The sequence below is a fragment of the Ipomoea nil genome, unplaced genomic scaffold (assembly GCF_001879475.1).
Source record: "Ipomoea nil cultivar Tokyo-kokei standard unplaced genomic scaffold, Asagao_1.1 scaffold2403, whole genome shotgun sequence".
Taxonomy (NCBI): Eukaryota; Viridiplantae; Streptophyta; class Magnoliopsida; order Solanales; family Convolvulaceae; genus Ipomoea; species Ipomoea nil.
In genome coordinates, this window is record NW_017618831.1 from 787,617 (window position 1) to 808,578 (window position 20,962).

At 34.5% G+C, this 20,962-nt stretch overlaps 2 protein-coding genes across 2 annotated transcripts; both read left to right on the forward strand.

Moving 5' to 3' along the window:
* The first annotated feature begins 471 nt into the window (after positions 1–471).
* LOC109152222 (probable LRR receptor-like serine/threonine-protein kinase At3g47570) lies at positions 472–3,756 on the forward strand. Its single transcript, XM_019299810.1, has 2 exons — positions 472–3,184; positions 3,356–3,756. The coding sequence occupies exons 1-2, from the start codon at positions 472–474 to the stop codon at positions 3,754–3,756; spliced, it is 3,114 nt and encodes a 1,037-aa protein (XP_019155355.1).
* A 4,241-nt stretch (positions 3,757–7,997) lies between these two features.
* On the forward strand, positions 7,998–11,459 carry LOC109152315 (putative receptor-like protein kinase At3g47110). Its single transcript, XM_019299933.1, has 3 exons — positions 7,998–10,777; positions 10,936–11,356; positions 11,419–11,459. Exons 1-2 carry the CDS (start codon positions 8,038–8,040, stop codon positions 11,334–11,336), a joined length of 3,141 nt encoding a protein of 1,046 aa, XP_019155478.1. The 5' UTR covers positions 7,998–8,037; the 3' UTR covers positions 11,337–11,356; positions 11,419–11,459.
* The last annotated feature ends 9,503 nt before the right edge of the window (positions 11,460–20,962 follow it).

Here is a 20,962-nt window from a genome sequence, read left to right on the forward strand (position 1 = left end):
AACATGTTTGGTTCATGGAAAACTTTTTCCACCTTAGTTTTGAGGAAAAAAGTTTGTCAAGGGAGGGGTGGTATTTTGTTTTCTATAAAAGTTGGGAAGAAAGTATGGATTGCATGGTTGGACAAATTTACCCTTATTATTTTTATTATCATTATCAACTGAATCTATATTCCCAGTTATTTCTTTTTCACAGAATGATAATTTCTTTTTCCATGGAATTTCAATTCCATTTCCTTTCAAATATTTTTCCCGAATCAGACGGGATTTAAATATTTTCATCTCCTCTAGTCAAGGTCTTCTCACTTCCAACGATCTCACACTGCCGCTAGAATAAGACTTTAAAGTAATCAGTCAAACGGACTGAATTAGCCCGCGGGGCAATTAGCAGGATTCTTGATTCAACTAGCATATGTATATGTATATAAGTAGTATAACACCATGTGAGAAAAACATATCACCCTCTTAATCAAGATGATGAACCTTAAGAAAACCATCTCTTCCTCACCATCATCTGCACTTTGTTCTCTCCATCTTCTGCTTTGCCTAATATGTGCTGTTACCTTCCCTACTTCAATATCAACTCCCCACTTCTCAAATGAAACTGATAGAATCGCCCTGTTAGATTTTAAACACTGGATTATTTCTGGTGATTCTAATGGACCATTACTTAGCTCCTGGAATGATTCCCTGCATCATTGTCTTTGGGAAGGAGTGAGTTGCGGTCGTCGACACCCACGAGTTGTGGCTTTGAAGCTTCCTGATATGGGGTTGGTGGGAACCATATCTCCTCATATTGGAAACCTCACATTCCTCCGGGCTATTGATCTTGGTGGCAATGGTTTGCAGGGCCGAATTCCTGGAGAAATTGGCCGTTTGTTTCGACTAAGACACCTCAACCTGTCTGTCAATGCACTAACAGGAGAGCTAGTTGCCATTAATCTTGGCAACTGCTCACAACTTAGGAGAATCTTCCTTTATGAAAATGGCCTCCAAGGGAGTCTCCCTACAGACTTGTTCAATCTGAAGAAGATGCAAAAAATTTCCCTGGGTACTAACCAACTCACCGGTACGATTCCTCCAACTCTTGGGAACTTTTCATCACTCGTATTGCTGGCTTTGCATCAGAATCATCTAAAGGGAAATATTCCACTTGAGATTACACAGTGCTGGGGTTTAACAACTATTTCACTTGCTGTCAACAATCTGAGTGGTACATTACCTTCTGCTTTCTTCAATATGACTTTCTTGGAAATTGTTTTAGTGACTGATAATTCATTTGAAGGGACCATTCCGAGCTACATAGGAGACACCATGCCATACTTGAGGTCATTCTATTTGGACATCAACAAATTTCATGGAACTATCCCTACTTCATTTTCCAATGCGTCTAAGCTTGAGTTTCTTGATATATCACAGAACTATTTTGTAGGTAAAGTTCCAGATAATATTGGGAAATTTAAAGATTTTTGGATTTTGAATCTTATGGACAATCTTCTAGGTAGCACTGGAGTCCAAGATGACTTGGCTTTTATATCCTCTCTATCAAATTGTAGTAATTTAGGAACACTTTTCCTAGGTAGAAATAGGTTTGTAGGTAAATTGCCAAACACCATAGCTAACCTCTCATCCCAACTCACTCTTTTAGACGTAAGAAACAATAAGTTACATGGGTCAATTCCAATAGGAATAAAAAATCTAGCTAGCTTGACTGGTTTAGCCCTAGGAAAAAACCGATTTTCTGGTGTTATTCCTAGTGAGATAGGTGAATTGCAACAACTACAAGGTTTGAGTTTAGAACAAAACCAGTTCTCGGGAGAAATACCACCTTCTCTGTATAACCTTACCTCGTTAGCTGGACTTGATATTTATAGCAATAATTTAGATGGCAATATACCTTCAAGTGTGGGAAACTTTTGGGATATGAATGAATTGTACTTGTCACATAATAGACTCAATGGCACAATTCCTCAACAAATCTTTTATTTGCCATCTTTGTCTAAGTACCTTGACCTTTCAAGTAATTCATTCAGTGGCTCGTTATCTCCTGCCGTGGGAAAATTGAAAGCTCTAAACGCATTAGACATCTCGGAGAACAAATTGTCAGGAAAAATTCCAGAAACAATTGGGGATTGTTTGGGCATTGAACATCTTGATATGCATGCTAATCTCTTTGAAGGAAAAATCCCACCTTCTTTGATTTCCTTAAAGAGCATTAGGTATTTGGACATCTCAAACAACAAGTTGACTGGAGAGATACCCAGAGAATTCCAAAACCTCCACTTCTTGCAACATTTGAACCTTTCCTTCAATGATCTTGAAGGGGAGGTACCAACAGCTGGAGTGTTTGCTGTGGTAGCCAATGTATCATTGCTTGGAAACAAAAAGCTATGTGGTGGTATACCTGAACTAAAGCTACCTCCATGTCCTGTGAAGAAAAGAAATCATAGAAAGCATCTAACGCTTATGATTGTTATCTTCACGTGTGTTAGTGTGGCTCTGGTCCTTGCATCACTTCTATCGTTGCTCTGGAAGAAGGACAAAAAGAAGCAGTCTTCTAAGCTATCCAAAATTGAAAAGCTATCCAAGATAGCTTACAGAGACTTGCACCGAGCAACCGATGGCTTTTCCGACACAAATTTGATCGGTTCTGGAAGCTTTGGCTCTGTTTACAAAGGAAGATTTGAGGAAGGTGGGGAACAAACATATGCAGTAAAGGTACTTGACCTCCTAAAGGATGGAGCTTCAAAGAGTTTTCTTGCAGAATGTAAAGTGTTGAGGAACATACGCCACCGAAATCTCGTTCCAATTTTGACCTGCTGCTTGAGCTGTGATTTTGCAGGTAATGAATTCAAAGCTCTTGTTTATGAGTTTATGGAAAATGGGGATTTGGATACGTGGCTGCATACACATTCAGCTAATGCAAGGACAAATGTTCTAAGCGTTCTTCAAAGGTTAAACATTGCAATTGATGTAGCTTCTGCGTTGCATTATCTCCATGATGATTGTGAACCAGCGGTTGTTCATTGTGATCTAAAACCAAGTAACATTCTGCTTGACAAAGACTTAACTGCTCATGTTGGAGACTTTGGAATATCAAGACTTTATTCTCGTACAATTGAAAATTTATCTGGAGAACAGACAAGTACTATTGAACTAAAGGGGTCAATTGGTTATGTTCCACCGGGTAAGAATACTATTTATACAAGTTTTAACTTCATATCTAGGCTAAGAGAAAATAAAACCATATTCATATATCGTACCTTATGTTTATGAAATTCTTTCCCCAACTATGAAAAAAATGCTCTATTAATTATCATGTTTGATTTATTCTTCTTCATAAATTATTTGGTCCTAGAATACGGGATAGGAGCAAAGGCATCAACATGTGGAGACGTTTATGGCTTTGGAATCCTTTTGTTGGAAATGTTCACAGCAAAGAGGCCCACCGATGATTTATTCAATGGCGAAAGTAGCAGTCTTTGTGAATATGTGGAGATGGCGTTGTCGGATGAGGTTAGGAAGATAGTAGACCCATTGCTAACAACATGCCTAGGAAGCAGTCATGGAATAACACTGGATTTAGAGTCGGACAATCATGAGAATTTGGTGGAAATTGAAGAGAGTAAGGTGCATAGCTTCTTTCTCTCCATCTTCAAAATTGGGCTCACATGTGCTTCTAGATCTCCAATGGATCGCATGCATATAAATGATGTGTCTAGGGAATTGCAGAAGATTAAAAAGGCCTTCTTCCCATAAAAATAAGCAAACATATCTTGTGACACAATTTCTCCATGGGTGAACTAGCTAGCAATTAAGAAAAGCTTAAATTTCTTTTGATGTAAACGTTTTCTTGGATTCTGCTTTTGTTGTATCATGGGGAACAAGCTGCAAATGTTTTCTATGTTCTTACATTAAGTGTTGTGTTTGTTTTAAATCTTGTATATCAATTCGAGTACAAAATTTACTTTGCTGTCAATCCATGTATACTGATCGTTTTGAAAAAAAGTATTTATTTTTATTTTTTGAAAATAAACCAGCTCATCTATTAATTTAAAAAGTGACAAATACAAGAAGACCAGGAATAGTATCAAATTTAACTAAACGACCAGACTGAGAATCAATCGCCCTAACAAGGGTGTGGGTTAACATATTCGCTAACTGTCAATCCATGTACATTTCTCTTTTAGCCAAGACAGTGGCTCTGCCGTTTCTGATTTGATCTGCGGATGCCAGACGTTATGCCATGGAACCGTGTTCACCATACACGGTTCCAACGGTGTTAGTGCACCGTTATCTTTTTTTTTTTTTTTTTTTTTTTTTTTTTTTTTTTTAATTACGTGACTGCCTACACATTCACTTTGGAACCATGCCTACACATTCACTTTGGAACCATGAGATTATGAATTTTCTGTTATGAGATTATGAATTTTCTGTTATGAGATTATGAATTTTCTGTTATGCGATTATGAATTTTCTGTTATGAGATTATGAATTTTCATTACATTCATAATTTCGGAGTTTCGGACATTCATAAATTATGAATTCATGCATGCACATTCACTTTGGAACCATGCCTACATATTCCCGTCCGAAATCACGGACATTCATAAATTATGAATCCATGCCTGCACATTCACTTTGGAACCATGCCTACACATTCACTTTGGAACCATGAGATTATGAATTTTCTGTTATAAGATTATGAATTTTCTGTTATGAGATTATGAATTTTCCATTGTGAGATTATGAATTTTCTGTTATGCGATTATGAATTTTCTGTTATGAGATTATGAAATTCATAATCTTATAACAGAAAATTCATAATTTGATCAGTAACGCGCCGTTAACTCCACATCCGCGATTTTTTTTTTTGCCTAAAAACGACGTCGTTTTGACTTGTGTTCACCATTCTCGGTGAACACGATTCCACGGCATAATTTGCGTGCGGATGCAGCCACCAGCTCCAAACAACAAAAATATGGGCCCTACCAGTTGTTATACCAGGGCCACCTTGCAAGGTGAACATTGGTCCTAAATTGTGTATTTTTAGTATTAGAATTATGAACTTTTAGAATATAAATTGTGTTTTTAAGTTTTGAGAATTTGTGAATATAATACAGTATCATTATAAATTGTGAATTTTTAAAAGGTAAATTATGAACATTTAGAATGTAAATTGTGTATCTTTGGATCCGGGTCCACAGAATAATATGTTGGGCCCTACGGAGAAAAAAATTTTGATTTTTTTTTTTCTCTTTAGTTCATTCTTATCGGACCAGTCTAAACATAACTTTTTCAATCGTTATGTCATAGAACCGTGTTCACCATCCATGGGTGAACACGGTCCCAACGGTAACGGTGCACCGTTATCTTTCTTTATTTATTATTATTTTTTATTTTTTTTAATTAACCGCGCGACTTTTCTTCTTCATTTTCACATTTCGCGGTTTCACTTCCTCTTCGCGCAAGTTTCTTCAACATTCATAAATTATGAATGTGCAGGCATGGATTTATGAATGTGCAGTTATGAAATTATGAATTTTCTTTTATGAGATTATGAATTTTCTGTGAAATTATGAATTTTCTGTTATGAGATTATGAATTTACAGAAAATTCATAATTACATAACTGTAAATTCATAATCTCATAACAGAAAATTCATAATTTAATAAATATTTTTATTTTATGAGATTATGAATTTACAGTACATTCATAATCTCATAACAGAAAATTCATAATCTGAACAAACGCGGGCCGTTAACAGCACATTAACTATTTTTTTTTTCCGTAAAAACGTCACCGTTTGGACCCGTGTTCACCATAATGGTGAACACGTTTCCAGGGCATAATTTGCGTAGCTTTTTTGATAAAGCCTAGTTTATAATCCATCACTCGTTATGCTGTGTCGGTTCTATGTTCATAATTATTGAACTATATTTTCATAATTATAAAGCTATATATTCATAATTTTGAACTTCATATTCACAATGATTGAATCTCTATATTCATAATTTCATAACAATATGTTCACAACTCTATGTTCATAATTATAGAACTATATGTTCATAATTTTTGAACTATATATTCATAATTATGAACAGTTTTAGAACCATGTCTCCTTGCAAGATGGACATGGTTCGACAACATAATTTGCCATAATCCATTGTTTTTTAATTAAGTTTTTTCCCCCCTCAATTTCTTTAGTTTGTTCAAGTTGGAATTGGTTGAATCAAACAATAAAATTTTATGTCTTGACTCATAGACCATTTTTTTTAAATGAAGTTTTTTTTTTTTTTTTTTTTTCAAATTTTAAATATTTTATAAGAAATAATTTTATTTTTTAAATGACCAAACATAAAATGACAAGTGTTTTTTTTCAACCAAACATAGTAGATAATTTTCTAACTATTAGCCAAACACTAAAGAAAATAATATTTTATGAAAAATGGGTGGTCAGGCCCGAGTAAAGATATTGATTCTTTGGATTGAAAAAAGATTGAGAAAATAATCAAAATATAAGACAGATAGTTAGATACTACCTTTTAAAAAATTATAAATATTTAAAAAAACTTACACAGTAAATGTTTTCATAATTTAATAAATGTTTTTCTTTTATGGGATTATGAATTTTCTGTTATGAGATTATGAATTTACAATACATTCATAATCTCATAACAGAAAATTCATAATCTGAACAAACGCGTGTCGTTAACAGCACATTAACTAATTTTTTTTCGTAAAAACGTCACCGTTTAGACCCGTGTTCACCATTCATGGTGAACACTTTTCCAGGGCATAATTTGCGTAACTTTTTTGATAAGGCCTAGTTTATAATCCATCAATCGTTATGCTATGGAACCGTGTCCACCTTGCAAGGTGGACACGGTTCTGTGTTCATAATTATTGAACTATATGTTCATAATTATAAAGCTATATATTCATAATTTTTTAACTTCATATTCACAATTATTGAATCTTTAAATTCATAATTTCATAACAATATGTTCATAATTATGTTCACAACTCTATGTTCATAATTATAAAACTATATGTTCATAATTTTTGAACTATATATTCATAATTATGAACAATTTTGGAACGGTTCGACATCATAATTTGCCATAATCCATTGTTTTTTAATTAAGTTTTTTTTTTCTCAATTTCTTTAGTTTGTTCAAGTTGGAATTGGTTGAATCAAACAATAAAAATTTATGTCTTGACTCATAGACCATTTTTTTAAATGAAGTTTTTTTTTTTTCAAATTTTAAATATTTTATAAGAAATAATTTTATTTTATAAATGACCAAACATAAAATGACAAGTGTTATTTTTTTTCAACCAAACATAGTAGATAATTTTCTAACTATTAGCCAAACACTAAAGAAAATAATATTTTATGAAAAATGGGTGGTCAGGCCCGAGTAAGGATATGATATTGATTTTTTGGGTTGAAAAAAGATTGAGAAAATAATCAAAATATAAGACAGATAGTTAGATACGGAGCGTTATGCTGTGCATCCGTATGCACCATGCAGGGTGCATACGAATGCACAGCATAATTTGCCGTTAGATACTACCTTTTAAAAAATTATAAATATTTTAAAAAACTTACACAGTAACAAAATACGTAAGAAGTCGAAGAAATTAATGACAAAAAATATAAAACAATACTCCGTATAAAACTAACTGAAAAAGGAAACACAGCACGTTGTATTTGCCTCCAGTTTCTAATTAAGTCCAAAATCGACTAGTCAAAAACCTACTGATAATTAGAATTCTCAAAAGGTGGCTGAGTCCATTTTGGGCTGCAAATTTATTTATTCATACTTATATTATAAGCTCAACAAAATCAAATTGAAGTAGTAAATTAGAGTACAATAATGTCATAAATTGACTTAACTCCTAAAGTATCATAAAAGAAATTTTGTCGATCTGTCGTATTTTACATATATATATGGAAACTCATGAGTGAATTAGTTTATCATAAGCTTTATTCATGCAAACCCAATCATTGATCGAGTTGTAGAGATTGAGGTGATGAAGATGAGGCAAGAGAAAGCCATATCATCACTCTCTTATTATTTTTCATCATCACCTGCACTTAGTATTCTTCTTCATCTTGTGTTTTGCCTATTATGTCTTATCCTTCCCAGTTTCACTGCATTATCGACAATAATTCCACTCTCAAATGAAACCGATAGAATTTCCCTTTTAGATTTTAAACACCAGATTTCTTATGATCCTCATGGAGTATTACTTAACTCCTGGAATGATTCCGTGCATCACTGCAATTGGGCTGGAGTGAGTTGCGGTCATGGACACCGACGAGTTGTGGCTTTGGAGCTTCCTGGGAAGGGCTTGGTTGGCACCATATCTCCTCATATTGGAAATCTCACATTCCTCAGGGGGTTTGATCTTAGCGCTAATGAAATTCACGGTGGAATTCCCAGCGAAATTGGCCGTTTGTTTCGACTAAGATACCTCAACTTGTCTATCAATGCACTGACCGGAGAATTGGCGGCCGTCAACCTGAGTAGCTGTTTACAACTCAGGCAAGTCAACTTTTATCAAAATGGCCTCCATGGGAAGCTTCCTGTAAAGCTTGTTTATTTGCCGGAGTTACTGTTACTCAATCTGGGTAATAACCAGTTGACCGGTGAAATCCCTCCAGCTTTTGGGAATTTTTCATCGCTTCGAGTTTTGGCCTTGTTGTACAATCATTTGGAGGGGAGTATTCCTGATGAGATTGCACAAATTTGGGGTTTAAAAGCTCTTTCACTTGCTGTAAACAATCTGTCTGGTAATCTTCCTTCTGCTTTCTTCAATAAGACTTCAATTACATATTTTTCAGTGACAGCAAACTCACTTCAAGGAACCATTCCCAGCCACATAGGAGACACCATGCCAAACTTGAAAGATTTCTTTTTTGGTGCCAACAAATTCCATGGAACCATCCCTGTTTCATTTCCCAATGCCTCTAAGCTTCAAAATCTTGAGTTATCACAAAACTATTTTGTAGGCAAGGTTCCTGGTAATCTTGGAATGTTGAAAGATCTTCAGCGTTTGAACCTTGAGCTCAATTTGCTTGGTGGCAATGATCCCCTCACTGACTTGGCTTTTATAGCCTCTCTGTCAAATTGTAGCAATTTGAATGCATTTTCAATTCAAACAAATAGATTTGAAGGTAAATTGCCAGACACCATAGCTAACCTCTCATCCAAGCTCTCTTTATTATTTCTCGGGTGGAATAAGTTATCTGGAACGATACCAGTAGGAATAAAAAATCTAGTTGGCTTGACGGGTTTAAGTTTTCGAGAAAACCTCTTGTCGGGTGTTATTCCTGGTGAGATAGGTGAGTTGCAAAAACTACAAAAACTGTATTTAGGTGTGAACCAATTTTCTGGAAAAATACCACCATCACTTTTTAACCTAACTTCTCTATCTTCACTGTATATGGACAACAACAATTTAGATGGCAATATACCTTCGAGTGTGGGAAACTTTTGGAATTTGAATGAATTGGTCTTGTCGAGTAACAGACTTACTGGCACCATTCCTCAACAAGTTTTCGAGTTGCCTTCTTTGTCTAAGTACCTTGATCTCTCTAGTAATTCATTCACTGGCTTTTTATCTCCTGCCGTAGGCAAATTGAAAACACTGAATGTGTTTGACGTCCCAGGAAACAAATTATGGGGCAAAATTCCAGAAACAATTGGGGATTGTTTAAGCCTTGAATATCTTGATTTGCATGCTAATCTCTTTGAAGGAAAAATCCCACCTTCTTTGGTTTCCTTGAAAAACATTAAGTATTTGGATCTCTCAAACAACAAGTTGACTGGAGAAATACCGAGAGAATTCCAAAAGCTCCCTCTTTTGCAATACTTAAACCTTTCTTTCAATGATCTAGAGGGTGAGGTGCCAAAAGATGGAGTGTTTGCAGTGGCAACCAATGTATCATTACTTGGAAACAAAAATCTATGTGGTGGTATACCTGAGCTAAAGCTTCCTCCATGTCCGGTGAAAAAACCAAAACATAGAAAGCATCTAAAGCTACTTATGATTGTTCTTTTCACGTGTGTTAGTGTGGCTCTGGTCCTTGCATCCTTTCTATTGTTGCACTGGAAGAAGGATAAAAAGAAGCAGTCTTCTAAGCTATCCAATGTTGAAAAGCTATCCAAGATAGCTTACAACGACTTGCACCGAGCAACCGGTGGCTTTTCCGAGACAAATTTGATTGGTTCGGGAAGCTTTGGCTCTGTTTACAAAGGAAGATTTGAGCAAGGTGGGAAACAAACATATGCAGTAAAGGTACTTGACCTCCTAAAGGATGGTGCTTCAAAGAGTTTTCTTGCAGAATGTAAAGCGTTGAGGAACATACGCCACCGAAATCTCGTTCCAATTTTGACCTGCTGCTCGAGTTGTGATTTTGCAGGTAATGAATTCAAAGCTCTAGTTTATGAGTTTATGGAAAATGGGGATTTGGATACGTGGTTGCATAATCATTCAACTAATGCAAGGACAAATGTTCTAAGTGTTCTTCAAAGATTAAACATTGCAATTGATGTTTCTTCAGCATTGCATTATCTCCATGACGATTGTGAACCAACAGTTATTCATTGTGATATAAAACCAAGTAATATTCTTCTTGACAAAGACTTAGTTGCTCACATTGGAGATTTTGGGATATCAAGGCTTTATTCACAAATAATTGAAAATTCATCTGGAGAGCAGACTTTTTCAATCGGATTAAAGGGATCCATTGGCTACGTTCCACCAGGTAATAATATTATTATAGCTTTGAATTGCCACATATTTCCATCATTATCTATATGAGAAAATCAAAATCATAAATCATATTTTTATGGGATATACATACTATACAGCCATGCTCAAAGGCATTTGGTTTGTTTTTCATGACAAATTATTTGAATTTAGAATATGGAATGGGAGCACATGCATCAACTTTAGGAGACGTATATAGCTTTGGAATCCTTTTACTGGAAATGTTCACCGCAAAGAGACCCGTGGATGATTTGTTTAATGATGGTTGTTGTAGTCTCTATGATTACGTTGAGACAACGCTACCAAAGCAAGCGATAGAGATAGTAGACCCATTGCTTTTAGCCTGCCTAGAAAGCCAGCATGGAACAAAACCAGATGAAGAGCTGAGCAGTCAAGGCAATTTGGTGGGGATTGAAGAGAGCAAGATGCACAGTTTCTTCTTCTCTATCTTCAAAATTGGACTCACTTGTGCTTCAAGATCACCAATGGATCGCATGTATATGCATGATGTGACCAGGGAATTACACAAGATTAAAAAGACCTTCTTTGTATAAAAAAGACCAATTGTGTTAAGTTTGAAGTTTGCTGTTTAATTAGCCTTAATATATGTTTTGACCAATTGTGTTAAGTTTGAAGTTTGCTGTTTAATTAGCCTTAATATATGTTTTTCGCTGTATAAAAAGACCAAATCGCTAGTGGAGAGAATTGAAGCATGTGCTCCATCTCAAGTACATTAATGCTCAATATGCTCAACACGCCCATCGCTTATAGGGTATGCGTAGATACCAAATTGAAGCATGTGCTCCATCTCAACTAAAAGCCTAAGCTTATAGTTGGATTGCACATTAATGGTTATATGCTCAACAGAGAGATACCTAGAGGATTCCAAAAGCTTCTTTCCTTGAAACATTTGAATCTTTCCTTCAATGATTTGAAAGGAGAGGTGCCAACAGTTGGAGTTTTTGCAAAGGCAAACAGTATATCATTGTTAGGAAACAGGAAACTTTGTGGTGGTGTACTGAGCTAAAGCTACCTCCATGTCCTATGATGACAAGAAAACATAGAAAACATCTCAAGTTATTATTGGAAGTAATCTTCATATGTGGTAGCATAGCAAAGGTTACGTTGAACATTATATTGCAATTGATGTAGCTTGTGCATTGCATTACCTCCATGATAATTGTGAGTCGATGGTTATTTATTGTGATCTAAAGTTAAGTAATATTATGCTTGACAAAGACTTAACTGCTCATGTTAGAGACTTTGGTATATCAAGACTTTATTCACATACAATTGAATATCCAATTGGTGAACAAACTAGTACCATTGGATTAAAGGGGTCAATTGGTTAATTATGTTCCACCAGGTAAGATTAATATTGTCATAAAACTTCACCATTTGTTTCCATAACTAGCTAGCTTAAGAGAAAAAAGTCACATTCATATATCCTATCTTATGTTAAAAGAAGTTCTTTCCCAAAATTTAAAATTCTCTATATATTAATATTTTTTCATTTAATTTGCTTTGTTTGTTTTCACAAATAATTTGGATTTCGAGTACGGAATAGGAACAAAGGCATCAACTTTAGGAGATGTGTATAGCTTTGAAATCCTTTTGTTCGAAACGTTCACAACTAAAAGACTCACTGATGCTTTATTCATGAATGGTGAATGTTAGAGTCTCTATGAGTATGTTGAGGCAGTATTTTCGAAGCAAGTGATGGAAATTGTTGATCCATTGCTTCTAGCATGCCTAGAAAGCAACTTTAATTTGGAATAAGACAAAATGAAGAGTTGGAGAATCATGCCAATTTGGTGGAAATTGAAGAGAGCAAGACCCACAACTTCATTGTCTCCATCTTCAAAATTGGGCTTGCTTGTGCTTTAACATCACCAATGGACCGCATGCGTATGAATGAAGTGAGCAGGGAATTACACAAAATTAAGAAGGCATTCTTTGCATAAAATTAGCAAACATGTCTTGTGACATACAATATCTTCATGGGTAGAAATTAAGAAAAGCTTGTTTTCCAATTTGCCAAATATATGTTGCTCTAAATTTCTTTAATTTTGATTTAAACTTTTCTTGGATTCTTCTTTGATTTTGTTGTAGGATGGGAACAAGCTCCAAGTATTATCTATGTTCTTATATTATCCAAGTATTATTTACGAGAGAATTTTCTGTAGACAAAAATTTCAAGTAAATACCTTGGTAAAATTTCTCATAAAAGCAATCTGAGATATTTGACTTTTTTTTTTTTAATCTCAAAAGTTCTGATTTGATCATCATTGTTGTTTAGTAAGAAAAATTAGAAACATTTAGCACATTGTGCCGTGTTTTACACCCTTAAAGACTGTGATTAAGTATTCTCAGGTTCCTTTTACAAGACCCAGGTTCTAGATCACCAGCACATAAGTGAAGTGTGCAGGGAATTGCAGATGATTAAGAAGATATTATTTGCATAAAATTTAGCAAACATATTTTGTGACATGCAAAATCTCCATGGGTGAACCAGGTTGCAATTTATAAGATAAGTTTGCTGTTCAATTACCCTAATATATGTTCCTCTAAATTTATTTTGATATAAACTAAAAGTTTTTTTGAACCCTGTTTTATTATATGAAGGGGAAAAGCTTCATCAAATATTTTATGGAGTAAATGTTTTTTTGTTTTGTTTTGTTTTGTTTTGTTTTGTTTTTTTTTTTTTTTTTTTTTGAAAACGAAAGATTAATTCATTGAATCACAAGCAAGAATGTTTACCAGAAAAGATGAAGAAGAATCTAACCATTTCTCGCAACGTGATTCAGAAATGGCCTCCCTAACAACTAAATGAGCGACGCAATTCGCAGATCCCTTGACAAAACGAAATTCAACATCACCAACCGTAGAAGCTAAATCTTTTACATCATCGATTAAAAAACCAAAAACAAAATTAAAACAAGTATTAATGGCATGAAAAATAATTTGGGAATCCATTTCAACATCCAGATTGCCTAGACCTGTGTCCTTGAGCAAACTAAGAGCTTCACGTAAACGGAAAGCCTCAGCCTCTTTTACCGCATAACTCCCCGGCATACACATATTTTTAGCTGCAAAAAATCTTCCATCATCATCTCGCAACACCCAACCATGACCCCATCACATAATTATTTCCTTGATTAAATGCAACATCTGTGTTCATATTTAACTTTCCACGTGCTGACCTAGTCCAGTGAGTAAGTGCAGGCTGCGAAATATTCATATTTTACGGAGTACATGTTTTTATATTGGCTTGATTGACAATAATTAGCTATTAGAGATTATTAGTTAGCTGATCGTGTTAGCTGTTAGTTGTTAGTTGGTTTGACCAACCGATAATATTAGTTAAAATAACTTGAGACATCCTTTTTTAGATTCATAGATTCTTCTTTCAAACTCGAGTTTCGATTCAACTTTATCTAGAAAAAATTGTTAAAAGTACTTATTGCTCCATTCACTAGATTAAATTTAAGATTTTTAATTCATCGCTAATGTTACATTTACATAGTTTCTAATTGGAACATTATTATACGTGCATTCTCTCTCACACACACATGTACACACAGACCCTCTCTGTTTTATTGGTCTTGTTTGGTAAAATAGTTATCATATTCGCCAATTGTAGTTTATTTGACCACTATTAACTGTTTAACTTGGTTAAACAACAATATCAGTGTTTGATTAATTAACTTTTTGTAACAACTTATTTCTCCAAAATGCTAAAATTCAAAAAAACTACTCAAATGTAATAACTAATTTACTAAACACTATTTTACAATCCGCTAATGCTATTAAAGTAGTCAAACCTACTAACCCAGTCAGCTATACAGCTATCAGCTAACAACCATTTACCAAACACCCCATTGTCTTTCAACTCTTCTTCTTTTATTGATCTTTATGAGATAGCGAAGTCCCAAACAACGTCCTGAGACCTGGTTCTGGGCCAAATAAGTCAATATTCCAGCAAGAATTAATTGAAGATAATTTTAGCTCTTGATTTTTTCTAATATAAGAGGCCATATATAGAGACAATGACTTGATCAAAATTTCTCATTGAATTTTCTAATATAAAAGGTCCTACACATGACTTTGATAAAATTTTCCTATTGAATTTTCTAATATAAAAGGTCCTAGACAATCACTTTGAAGAAAATCATACTGATTTTTCAAATGATTTAAATTAAAGTGTCATTTACAGTATGTTAGGAAAATTGTATTAGGATTTTGATGATACCAATGTAATGTAGAAAAGTAGACCCCTAACCATTAGCTGTTTTTGTTTCGCTGCTTTCGTCTTAGACGAGAGTTGCCATAACTCCTTTGTAATTCGTGTTAAGCTAGACAAACACACGAAAATGAGTTATGACTAGATGATAGGGTCTCCAAGGCGAAAGAAGACACGAGACATGAAGAACAACAACAAGAGTCAAGCAGGAGTTGTCAACAAACACGAAAGGACAGTGTTTGTAAAAGACGATCTTCATTAAACATTACTTCTCTTCAACAACGAGAAGAATGTTTCACCTGTCTAATTTGACAACATCCTAGGACAATAAGGACTTCATCTTATAGGACTCACTTTTCAAGGAGCATTAAATGAGGATGTACTATCTCTTGGAGCTAAAGGACAAAACCCTAATGCTATCCATACTTTCAACGGCTACATGGTACAACTTCATTAATGGAGCATTTAATGCATGAAGCTCCCCGGTCCTTGTCCAATGGTTAAAAGGTTCGAAAATTTTATCTCCCTCCAACGGATGAATTTTCATCACCTATATAAACCCACCTTCATCAACTAAGAAGGTGATGGTTCATTATCACTCGACTTACTCACGTACAAAAGCTCTTGAAACATCTACAATTTGCAAAAAAGCTTTTGTGAACCAGTTTCTGAGGTGTTAAGTCATTTGAAGAATCACTTGTCTTATACCTCAAGGAAGTCTTGACATCAGTTTGCAGCTATTATATCTCAGAGTCAAGATCTCTTCGTTGGAGAACTCAAGAAACCTTTTTTCTACCAACCTCAACTCAGGAGAAGAAGTTGATAGAGGCGGAGTAAACTCAAGGAGTTGAAAAACCTACGAAGGCTGTCCGGCTTAGTGATCAAGGAAGTCTTTGTGTAATTGTACTAAGAGTGATAGTGCAATCCTTCCAACAATTGTGGAAGAAGAGTGGAGTAGGCAACATTGGCCGAACCACTATAAAATCTCGTGTCCTCTCTATCTCTTTACTTACGTTCTTTCTTTTTGCTTTCATATCACCTCCTCATCATCCTTACCGAAAGTTTGTCTAAATACGCAAACTCGTGCAAGTATTTAAAACGAATCTATCTTATCCGCTGCGCCAAGACACCGAAAGGTGACGTTTAGGGCCTCTAACGAAAAGAGTCTATTCACCCCCCCTCTAGACTCTCATCTCACTCTATCGGGACCAACACAGTATCTTTGGTTTAAAGAATAGGTTGAGAATGGAGTAAGATTTTTGAGATTAGACCTATTTAAATCGTCTTAGCTTCCATTTTAGTCTAATTGGTACTTGAATTTAAATATTAATGATTTTTAATTCCATACAAATTTTCAACATTCTATTAAATTTAGGCTCTTATTCCTTCTAATGCCAAGAAATGATATTCATTAAGTATGTAGTCAGCTATATATATATATATATATATATATATATATATATATATATATATATATATATATATATATATATATATAGGGATGCACTCAGGTGCGAATAAGTGTTCAGGAGGGAAATGCGAACGAATCAGCGCGAGACACGTGTCCAGATCTAATGACTTAAAAAAAATGCGGTGGCATTTTCGTAAATAATTGAACATCGAAGTGCAAGTAAAATCACTTACAAGTGCACCTACTTTCACCTATAAGTGCATGTAATTTTGCCTTGTTAGCATTCACTTTCCGCAAACATTCATGCACTTGGGTGTACTTATAACTCTAAGTGCAACTATTTATAACTATAGGTGCAACTACTTATAACTATAGGTGCACATACTTTCACCTATAAGTGCATGTAATTTTGCCTTGTTAACATTCATTGATCTGAGTTCAGCGGGTAGTAATACCCCTGAAAATCACTCGCAAACATTCATACACCTGGGTGCAACTACTTATAACTATGTGTGCAACTACTTAGAACTATATGTGCAACTACTTAGAACTATAGGTGCAACTAAGTATTGATGCTCAGTGTAAATTTTTACTTGCACCTATAATACATTTTACATGCACTTGTAATACATTTTACTTGCACTTCGATGTTCAATTATTTACGAAATGCCACCGCGTGTTTTAAAAAAATCAGTATTTCTCATCCATTAGATCTGGATACGTGGACGGACAGAATCCATTCCTATTTCGCGCCTGGGCGAGCCGTTTGCACCCGAGTGCAACTCTATATATATATATATATATATATATATATATATATATATATATATATATATATATATCGTTTTCCGTGATAGCTCCTAGAGGTATGTTGTGGCGGAAATAAGGAATATAGAGTGCAGACTAATAATAAAACGTAGATGAAAATGTTTAGTTAGTGTTCAACATCATGTACTATGTGTAAGAAAGAAGGAATAATCATGATATGCAATATGTTAGATTTAGATAAAAACAACCGTATGTAAATTGGATGTCGCCAATAAGAAAGCAGATACGTTTAAAATTTCCTTTCACACATGCTTAATAAAATATTTATTTGAAGAAGAAAGACTATTGCTTGACATATACATGTTGTCCAACTAAATTATTAAAAATTTGACTCATCATATTTTGTCTAAGGTGATCCATAGCTCATGTCATATTATAAAATAATTTGAATCTTTAAAATGTATAAAACTTATTGCAACGTATAACATAATGAGTATTAGAGAGTATATGCAATTGTTTAAAAGTAACATATATATAATAAAAAAGGAAAACAAGTACAAATTAAAAGAAATTATATGAGCACTCAACAATATTAGAGAAGTTAATTGTCGATCAAATAGAAACATAAATAATGAGGCGACTCAAAATCTCCAAAATCCTTTACATAATGTAGTGGATCGTTAAACGGACAGAGAAAGATTCGAATCATATTGTGATTTATATCTTAAAAAAAAAGGTATAGTACTCTAGAGTTCAAACACTAAAGTTGTGGAGCAGCAAGTGATAGCGTAATCAACTCATCTTGAGATAATTTTCTTATTATAATTAACTAGTATTTTCACCCGTGCGATGCACGGAATGGAATTGTTGTAATATATTAAGAATATTTAAATCCATATATAATTATTTAAGAGTTGATTTCACCAGAGGTCGTTTATCTTTCCTGACAATTCCAAATTTAATTCTAGACTATAGTTATTAATTATTACAATTTATTCTATGTTACAACTCTTACGTTAATATTCTTACTATTATTATTAACACTTAATTACTTTTAGATTTATTATTACCACTTATATTATTATTATTATTATATTATTATTATTATTATTATTATTATTATTATTATTATTATTATTATTAGCTTCTTTTCAAGTACTGTTAGTATATAATGGTCGTGAGGCACAATAATAATATAACCATAATTAAATATTCTTGTATTGTATTCCTGAGTTAATGCCATTTTTTATCCTAGACTTATTGAGGCATTGACACTTTTCATCCTTCATAATAAAAATTGCCACTTAGTAGACACTGTTATTGGTCGTTGGACAGTTTTGATCCTCCGTCAATGAAGTCGTTTGTTGACCGTGAATTAGAAGGGTTTTTCTGTCTTTTTATGTCTTATTCTTCTAATCTTGTTTAGACCAGCGCTGCTGTGACTCCTGTGAGGCGAGATGGCGAGACTTGGCGGCTAAGTAGTAACCGTCGGTAGTGAGTAGCAGCGAGGTTCTTCTCCGGCGAGTTGTGGGTACGGCGGCGAGCATACGAGGCAGTAACTCCTTCCAGCGACGGACCAATAAGGCAGATCTGGTAGTGCAGCAACAGATCCGGCGAGGTTGGGGCCTTCACCGGTGGTTTTTGGTTCCGGTGAAGCAGAGACGACAGCAGGTCGGTGAACCCTCCTATGGTAAATAGCAGTTGTAGTTGTAGATGACGTGATGTAGAATTTGCACCTGTAAGTCCTCCCTTCCATATTGACCACAAATATCCTTCCCATCTCTCTCTCTCTCTCTCTCTGACCACAACTACTTGGTGCACAACCTCAAAAACTCTGTTATTCTACCTAAAATTCATTGAAGTTTCAAGCTGAAAATGTGGAATCTGCCGCTCCCCAAAAATCGCATTGTCTGAGGTGTTGGAATGGCCGGTGTTGACTTCCTGGCTGCTGTAGCTTCATTCCCCAACCCGGATGATAAAATTCGGAGCACCAGCTTTGAGGTTCAAGGAGGTGGTAACACTGGCAATGCTTTGACAAAACCCGGATGATAAAATTCGTCTTGGTCTTAATCCAAGGATCATATCTAAGGTTGCTGATGACTCGCATGACGAAAGAATACTTGATGAGCTTGAAAGGGATGGTGTTGATACATCTTTTATGGTGGTGTCCAAAGGAGGAAACTCACCATTCACACATGTCATTGTTGACAACCAAAAAAAAAACTTGCACGTGCATTTTCACTCAAGGATATCCACCCATGATATCTGAGGGTCTACATACCCAAATCAAAATTGTCTTCAACGCTTGGAGTAAATATTGTCTACTTAGATGGAAGGCTGCATGAGACTGCTTTGATTGTAGTGCAGGAGGCAAAGAGTAGGGGCATACCTATTATAGTTGATGCAGAAAGGTTAAGGGAGGGGTTGGGTGATATTCCTGACTTTGCTAGTTATGTTGTATGCTCGACAACATTTTCACAGGACTGGACTAACGCCCTTTCTATTCCAACTGCACTTGTTTCCATTATCTTGAGATTAATGTCAAATGTAAAATTCGTGATTGTTAGTTGGGTGAAGATGGTTTCTTAATGTTAGAAAGGACTAAAGCGGATAACCTCAGTTTGAAGAAATGGATCTAGCAGTGACCAATGGATGGAGAAATACAAGGATTAGAACATAAAAAGACAAAAAAAACCCTTCTAATTCACGGTCAACAAACGGCGTCATTGACGGAGGATCAAAACTGTCCAACGATCAATAACAGTGGCTACTAAGTGACAATTTTTATTATGGAGGATGAAAAGTGTCAATGCCCCAATAAGTCTAGGACCAAAAATGGCATTAACTCTTGTATTCCGTGAGTCACAATAATAATATAACAATAATTAAATATTGTTCAATTCTATATTCTTCTAAGATTTATATTACCATCATTAATTATTTCCAAATTTACCATAATTAAATAATTTGACCAATTATAAAAAAAGATTATTAAATAATGCACGAGACAATTGTTTAATTAAAAATTTTAAAAATTCATTAATAAAACATAAGATTCTCATAGTTTTTTCTTAGAAACTCTTTAATAAAGTATTTTTTTTTTAGAAATTGGTGGGCCAAACCGCCTACGGCAATTTGCGGTGGATAGATCTCGAAAAAATACACGATTTCAAAAAAACATTTGTCCAAAACGGACAACGGAGTCAAAAGCTATGCCGTGCCGAACTTTTGACACTTTACAAATTAAAAAAAAAAAAAATTAAAGGCCGGTTCAGCCGGCGAGGCGGCAGCTGAGGAGGCCGATTCCTGCCTTCCTCGCCGCGGCCAGCGACACGATTTTTGCAACACTGATATATAAAATAGATATTGATTAGAATAGGAATAGTACTACATAATTTTATAATATTACAATAAAATTTTAACCAAGAATTATTGTAGAAATAAATATATTTTATTAGGAAGAGAGATGTTTTAGGAATTGGGCGGGAAGTTAAAATTTAAGGATTTTGTTTTTTATATATAGTATAGATAGATTGTATTACACTATTTTATAATATTAGAATAGAATTTTAACGCAGAATTACTGTACGAATGTGAAAGTAGAAATCAATATATTTTATTAGGAAGAGAGATTTTTTAGGAATTGGGCGGGAAGTTAAAATTTCAGGATTTTGTTTTTATATATACTATAGACTATAGATTGTATTACACTATTTTACAATATTAAAATAGAATTTTAACGCAGAATTATTGTACGA

What these genes read in the sequence shown, in the direction of transcription:
- LOC109152222 (XM_019299810.1), top strand. Translation starts at nt 472, where the DNA reads ATGATGAACCTTAAGAAAACCATCTCTTCCTCACCATCATCTGCACTT. An exon ending in AATTGGTTATGTTCCACCGG is followed by an intron (nt 3,185 to 3,355) that starts GTAAGAATACTA and finishes ATTTGGTCCTAG; the next exon opens with AATACGGGATAGGAGCAAAG.
- LOC109152315 (XM_019299933.1), top strand. Translation starts at nt 8,038, where the DNA reads ATGAAGATGAGGCAAGAGAAAGCCATATCATCACTCTCTTATTATTTT. An exon ending in CATTGGCTACGTTCCACCAG is followed by an intron (nt 10,778 to 10,935) that starts GTAATAATATTA and finishes ATTTGAATTTAG; the next exon opens with AATATGGAATGGGAGCACAT.